This window comes from Nansenia antarctica, assembly GCF_963989245.1.
Source record: "Nansenia antarctica genome assembly, chromosome: 13".
NCBI classification, from domain to species: domain Eukaryota; kingdom Metazoa; phylum Chordata; class Actinopteri; order Argentiniformes; family Microstomatidae; genus Nansenia; species Nansenia antarctica.
This window is the reverse complement of record NC_137683.1, coordinates 18,597,435-18,604,934: the sequence shown is the minus strand read 5'-3', so window position 1 is coordinate 18,604,934 and position 7,500 is coordinate 18,597,435. Positions and strand designations below refer to the sequence as shown.

The 7,500-nt window shown below is 45.1% G+C and overlaps 1 protein-coding gene across 1 annotated transcript in view; it reads right to left on the bottom strand.

The window, feature by feature from the left end:
* Positions 1–4,712, bottom strand: part of rnf150b (ring finger protein 150b) — a 12,748-nt gene extending 8,036 nt beyond the window's left edge. Inside the window, exon 1 of the mRNA XM_080544272.1 lies at positions 3,877–4,712. Within this exon, the coding sequence (XP_080400398.1) occupies positions 3,877–4,402 (526 nt within the window). The 5' untranslated portion in view covers positions 4,403–4,712. The remainder of the gene's footprint in view (positions 1–3,876) is intronic.
* Positions 4,713–7,500: the final 2,788 nt, after the last annotated feature.

The following is a 7,500-nucleotide window of genomic DNA, read 5'->3' as shown; positions in this document are numbered from 1 at the left end:
GAGCACATACAGAACACACACACACACACTACACACACAACCACCCCTGTCTGTGTTCATGCTACAGACCTATGATCGTGATGGTGCTACACAGTAATAAGCACCTATGATGGGATAGGTGGTAGGGATGGACGGTTTCAAATGTTTTAAATCGAGAAACCGTTAACGAAAATAACCACGGTTTTTCGGTTAACCGGGATTCAAAATGACATTGTTGAGCCGCCAATTTCAAATAATGGAGCACTATATTATACTAGCCTACTACAATACATTCATGTCGAAAACACCGAAAGCACAGTCGCAACACAATTAGGCTACTTCATAGTTTCACAAATATATAAGTGGTCGCTGGAATGCGATTTCTTTTCAATACATTATTTGTGCATTTAAGACATCCATAGAACGAAAGGAAATTCAACCAGCAAACATCATCAAACACCGAATTGATTCAGTCCACAAAAAAAAAAAAAAAGTTCTCAAAAAAAAAAAAAAAAGGATCTGAACATTTTAGCTGATTAAAATATATCTGATCCTAGATCAGCGCTATAATGGATGTTGACTAAAAGTGCACCTAAATCCACGCCCATCTCTCTCTAACCGCTGATCCAAAATCAGATTAATGACATTCAGTTGACGACGTGACACAAGGGCTCCTGATTGGTCTAAATGTGAACTGTGGTATTATTGTTATTGTGTACAGGCCACCGTAGTGACATCAGGGGGGTATTCCATCAACATCGCTAAAGGGAAAATCCAGGTTTAGTCTGATAAATCTCGCGAGAGTTCTTAAATATATCCAGGCATATTCTGATAGGTCTCGCGAGAGTTATCTAAAAAAAAGCCAGGATTTTCCTTTAGCGACGTTGATGGAATACCCCCCAGGTCAGGTGGGCAGGTTACGACGAGACAACAAGAGACCGGTATTGTAGAGCTTACAGAGCGAGTTAAAATAAAGACACTTACATTGAAATACAGAAGGACTCACGTGTATGTTTAATAGAATAACACGACATGGTGTCAGAAGTCCTGTAAGCGAGTGTTAAGAGTTAGATCGGCCGACAAGTGTCATTTGAGCTCGTGACGGTGAGAAGGGAGAAGAAAAGATGGATGCTAATGCTAACGCGGGAGCAGCTGCAGTCCAGAGAACGGCGCCAGTTTCAAGTGCTACGTTAGCAGACATTAGCAAGTCAAAAAACGATTCTTATGTGCCGTCACTTTAGCAACGACACAGTATTGTCAAGGGGAAAAAAAGGGGAGACGATTTTTTTATTGACAACGGAATTACATGCTGGAAAAACATGCAGCTAAAATTCAGGGAACATTTGGACAATAAGAGACACACGGGAGAAGTACGGGAAAACAGGGCTCATGTGGGTCTCATCAAAGGTAAGAGTTTGTTTTCTTTAACTCAGCTGATACTCAGCTGTTTACCGAATGCTCCATCTGACTGTGATTTTACTTCTGTAATGTGGTGGGTTGACATAATTCACGCACGGAACTATAGGTTGAGAGTATTGTTCCGTCCGCAGTTGATTGCGTAGTACCCAAGTTGTTTAGACTGTTCTATTTACTGCTTGAGTGTGTTGTTGACAATCGTTCATGTCCTTCATTAAACGTTTAGCTTTGTCATTTGATACGCCGCCTACGACTACCATCTCTCTGCACTACAGTAAACAGTTAATCAGTAACGTTAGCCGCTTTTGTGCTCATGTAGGCCTACTTCGTATTATATTATAGCTGATGATCTTTGTTTAGTTTAGTTTAGTTTATTAGTTTATTATATCGAGGACAATCCTAATACATGAACCATATAAAATACAGTAAAAATGCCAGCGTTAGCCTAGTCGGCTAATTTTCAGCCATCCTTGTGTGTGTGTATGTGACTGTCACAAGTTTATATTCTGTATATTCATTAAAAAAAATGTGGCCATCCTCTAGTTTTGGCTGTGTTTTGAGCGCGCGTTGTTAAAAAAAATAAATAAAAATAAATATTGTTTTGAGCGCGCGTGCGCGTTTCATGCGCGTGCACGCGGGAAAAAATCGCAGGGCTATCCGCCACCATTGCTAAAATTCCTGGAGGAAACACTGCATCTACTACCCCCTGTACTGTCCCTCCTGAGACATCTACTACCCCCTGGACTGTTTCTCCTGAGACATCTACTAGCCCCTGTACTGTTTCTCCTGAGACATCTACTACCCCCCTGTACTGTTTCTCCTGAGACATCTACTACCCCCTGTACTGTTTCTCCTGAGACATCTACTACCCCCCTGTACTGTTTCTCCTGAGACATCTACTACCCCCTGTACTGTCCCTCCTGAGACATCTACTACCCCCTGTACTGTTTCTCCTGACATCTACTACCCCCCTGCACTGTGTCTCCTGAGACATCTACTACCCCCCTGTACTGTCCCTCCTGAGACATCTAGGCAGGGGTGGTCCCCCTGTACTGTTTCCCCAGTGCCATAAAAAAAGTTTTAAAATAAATAAAATAATAATCTTTCTTCTTCTAGCACGATGACTGCCAATGGCTCCAGGCCTGAGCATAGATTACTTTTTCCTGCTATGACTGGTGGATAGATTCACTTACTTAATCAAATGCATTTGTTGTAAGTCACTTTGGATAAAGGAGTCTGTTAGTTGTTATAACACAGTAATAAGCACCTAGGATGGGATAGGTCGTTGTTATAACACATTTTATAACACACAACTTTTCTGTCGCCCAATACCATAGGTATTTCATGAGTTTCACATTAAAGGGGCAATCTGGGATTGTTATCAATGTTTTTACTTTTAAATGAATGAATAGGCCTATGTGAATGATATATATACAGGATATAGCCATTGATTCTTAAAGAATATACCATACCTGTGTCATGAGCTTAGTTCAGAACCCGCAATACAAGATTGTTTTTAAGCCATTGATTGCAAATAAACCCTGTACAGCTTCAAAACATGGTTACAACCATCATGTTGATCTCATGGCTGGTCACACTTTGCATCCAAAGCTCTGTCTGTGAATCTGAGAGCGGTTCCATTTCTCTAGCCCCATCCCTCAGCTGTTTGTTGTTGTTGGAATCCCAGATTGCCCCTTTAAGGGGAAGGGAGTAGGCATACATGGACCGAAACACCCCGTATTTACAGGAGCCGGGAGAAAACCGGGCTCTGTTGCTGCAACAAGTCGAGACAAGGCTAAATGTCAGTCAGCTCCTACATAACATCTCCCTCACCCAACTGTGTGTACACACCGGATCGATTACTGTGTAACCAATGACCGCCCCCTTCCCGCCCCCCCCCACACACACACCCTCTCTCCAATATGCATGCACCTTATAGGGCTCCACATACATTACAACAGCATATTAAAACACTACTACTAGTAGTACACAGTAAATATATAATAGGATAATTCATTATTATACTTGAATTATTCCAATTGGAACAAGTTCGCCTGACTGTCTTAAGACATTGATATTCAGTGTCTTAAGACATCTCAAGATGTTCTGTGTCTTCAAGACACAGAAAATATGGCTCTTATGCTCCATGTCTTAAGTGAGTGCATGTCTTCAGGTTAGGTCTTAAGACGACTTAAGACATCTTGACAGACAAATATTTTGGTTAATTAAGACATCTTAAGACATCTCAAGACAAGGTGATGGCTGGGTATGTATGTGGCCTATGATCCATACCTGCATGTGGCCTATCCATACCTGCATGTGGCCTATCCATACCTGCATGTGGCATGGTTATACCTGCGTGTGGCATGGTTATACCTGCATGTGGCATGGTTATACCTGCGTGTGGCATGGTTATACCTGCGTGTGGCATGGTTATACCTGCGTGTGGCATGGTTATACCTGCGTGTGGCATGGTTATACCTGCGTGTGGCATGGTGATGGTGTCGTTGGCGTTGCCCGACCCCACGTTGTAGACCACCACGGCGGAGGCGTTCTGGCTGGCCGCGTGTCGGATCTTGTCCCGGTAGGTGCAGTTCCCCCGGGAGATGAGGGCGATCCACGCGCCGACCTGGGGGGGCACGGCGAACCTGGTGGCGGGCTCGCAGGCTTGCCTGTCCCCCGGTGCAGCCGGCAGCACCACCACCCCCCGGGCGTCCCGCTTCAGGGAGTGCTCGCCGTAGCGGCCGCACTCCGTCTTCTCCGTGTGGGTGTGCACCTCCAGGCTGGAGGTGGAGGTGGAGGAGGAGGAGGTGGAGGTGGAGGTGGAGGTGGAGGCCCCCCCAGGGTCCACGTAGGTGATGTTGACCCACGCCGTGTACCACTCCTCGCGCTCGGCCGCCACGGTGAAGTCCAGGCACAGCAGGTGGACGAAGCAGAAGGAGGAGAGGAGCCATGTGGAGAGGGCCAGGCTGCGGCACGCCCGGATCAGGGACACTCGGGGGGCCATGGTGGTGGTGCAACTGGCGATGGTACCGGATGACCCCCGAAACGATCTGGAGATGAGCGTATGGAGATCTACTCCATACTAGGTGCTGTGTGTCTTCGCCCCCCCTCCCGATCTCTCTCTTTGTGTGCACACACACACTCACTCACTCCTCCTCCTCGCAGCTCGAAGACATTTCCATTCCCAAACCTAGGCAGATCCTTGGACGAGTTTATATTCCAAGAAATCTATATGCAAGCTGTCGCATAGAGGTCTACTGAGTACCCATCGCTGAGTGGAAGAACATTAGATGTACAGCTTTGCAACAGCAGGCGCCAGGCGCCAGGGTGGAGATGTGTCTGTGTCGGCCAGGGTCCAGTTGTTGTGACTGAGCAAGGGGGAGTGGGCACACAGGAGGCTAACAGGATAGACCAAAGCTGTAAGCGCCATCTAGCGAGTGGGCGGAGGTACTGTAGTCGGGAGTGCACTGTCTGGCACTGGAATTCTAGCTGTCAATAATAATAATAATGATAATAATAATAATAATAATGATGATAATAATAATAATAACAATAATAATAATAATATATTGGTTTTATATCGCACCTTTCATAGGAACCCAAGGACGCACAGAAAAAAGTTTTTTTGTTTTGTTAGTAGCATGTCAAACGCCAGACTTGGCAATGGCATCTTTAAAGCTCTATTGCTTTTTTAACCATAATATGAGCTAGAAATGACAAAACTACAACTGTAATATGTTCAGACTAGCCTAACTTAGCTATCTGTCTACAGCTTTTAGCTGACGGTTATGCTGTTTAATACTATACGCATTTAAAGGCTGCACTTAATTAATTTAAGCGAGACACTCCAATTCCCTTTTAAAATGTTCGGGCCGACTTCACTTAAGTTGCATGGATGCAGCTTTTTTTTTTTGCTGAAATCTATGTTTTAACTATAAGCATTTTATATTTGATTGAACCCCCCAAACATCAGGCCGTTCACTCACTTAAGTTGCATGAATGCAGTTTTTTTTTTTTTTTTTGCTGAAATCTATATGTTTTAACTATAAGCATTTTATATTTGCTCCTCCACCTCTGCTGCCCACTGGCCCCAGCGAGGCAGTCACGCTGCCCGATCGCGTCCTAACGATTCCCACCGTAGTTGGGCGCGACCACGCCCACACCACGCCCACGCCACGCCAACTTCTGGAATATGTAGGGGTGTTCTCTGTATCTTGTTCTTCACGTAACACGGGGTGCACGATTAGATATAGGTTACCCATCTATGTATGCAACTCGGCGGCGCTGAGTGTGCCGCAGGCCAACGGTCAATGTTCGCCGCGGGCACGGCCGCGGCTCTCATTGCCCTGTGGGCCCTGGAACGCGCGCCTATTCTTAGTGTCAGTGATTGTGTTTGTGTTTGCGAAAAAATAAATAAAAAAAACACCCCTACATATTCAAGAAGTTGGCGTGGTCGCGCCCAACTACGGTGGGAATAGTTAGGACGCTCCGCGCGTCACGGCTTGTCACCGTCCGCGCCGTCCGCTGGGGGAACGACCTTCCCACCAGGGGCGTGTCCAGGGGGGGGCCAGGGGTGGCTCGTGCCACCCCTGAAATCTGATTGGCCACCCTAGGTGCCACCCTGATTGATTGGCTATCTGCCTAGTCACTCAGAGCAGAGGCCACTTCGCGCCACGAGACGAACTTTTCGAACAGAACACATTTTTGATCAGCGGTGAGGTGTGGTCTTGGCGCTCCTGAAGAAATGTGAGTACCATTAATAACGTTAGACTTTTGCATAGCTACATATAGGCTACGGTGTTGTGCTAGTGGTTAAAACGTTTTGCTTAACTTGGAATCAGAGTTTAGGATAACATTCGCTTTGCTCTGCGTTGTTTGGAGCTGTGAGAACGCACATTCGAAGTCACTCCCGGAGCAAACAACCAACACATGCTCCGCTTAAAAAGGGTGGTTTCGCTCCGGTTAGAAACGACGCATCGAGGCTGTCCATAGGAAAACAACAGCGCATGCGTGTTGATCTGGATAAGAGGGGGACGAACGGGCAGTTTTCTATTTTCCTGACCAATCAACTACCACGTCTGTTGCTTCAATTGCCTATGTTACTTTGTTTACATAAAGGGCTGTGAGAACGCAAATCAGAAATAATTTATGCAACAATGTTGCAAACTCATCCGCTTGCTCTGGGTCATGATTCAGATGTTCATGTAAGAACATGACCTTAGTAGCCCAATTAAAGTATACAATGGGGAGTGGAGACAGAAATTGTAATAAAAAGCACAAAATGGTGTGTACAAATTCACCAGAATGCAGGGAATTAAGTGTTAAATTCTCAAAATGGTGCCACCCATGCATAACAAGGTGCCCCACCTGGGCCACCCCAGTGAAAAAGGTCTGGACACGCCACTGCTTCCCACTACTGTCAGAACTGCAGAGTCACTCCCCATCTTCCACTGGAGACTGAAGACCCAACTCTTCAGGCTACACCTGACAGGCTACTGTCTCTCCTGAGACATCTACTACCCCATGTACTGTTTCCCCTGTGTAATAATAAATCAAATAAAAAAAATATCTTCAATGAAAATCTTTAATTAAAAAAATATTCCTTCTTCTAGCATTAAGACTGCCAATGGCCCCTGGCCCGAGCATATATTACTTTTTCCTGCTATGACTGGTGGATAGATTCACTTACTTAGACTAATGTACTTGTTGTGCCAAATATGCCAAAAAAGTAAATGTAAATGAATCAACATGGGTTTCTATGGAGGCCATAAGGTTGCTATGGAAGTGTAAACTTGAAAATGCTGCTGTCCTTTCATCTCTTAAGGTAGACACTCTAATCAAACCATACATGTTAAGGTCGACCTTCATAGAGTTGCATGTTATGCAACCTTATTTATAACATGTATACTTTTAAACCTATAAGCATTTAAAGGAATTGACCTCTAGATGGCACTATCTGACAAGGCCAGGCTAAACTGGCACTATATCAGATTTAAACCTGGTACACACATAAAGATAATCTGGCCGATTTTGGCCCGATTTCCCCCCTTCCATGTGTGGGGTCTCTCTCAGATTAAAAAAATGTGTTAAGATTTAGAAAAT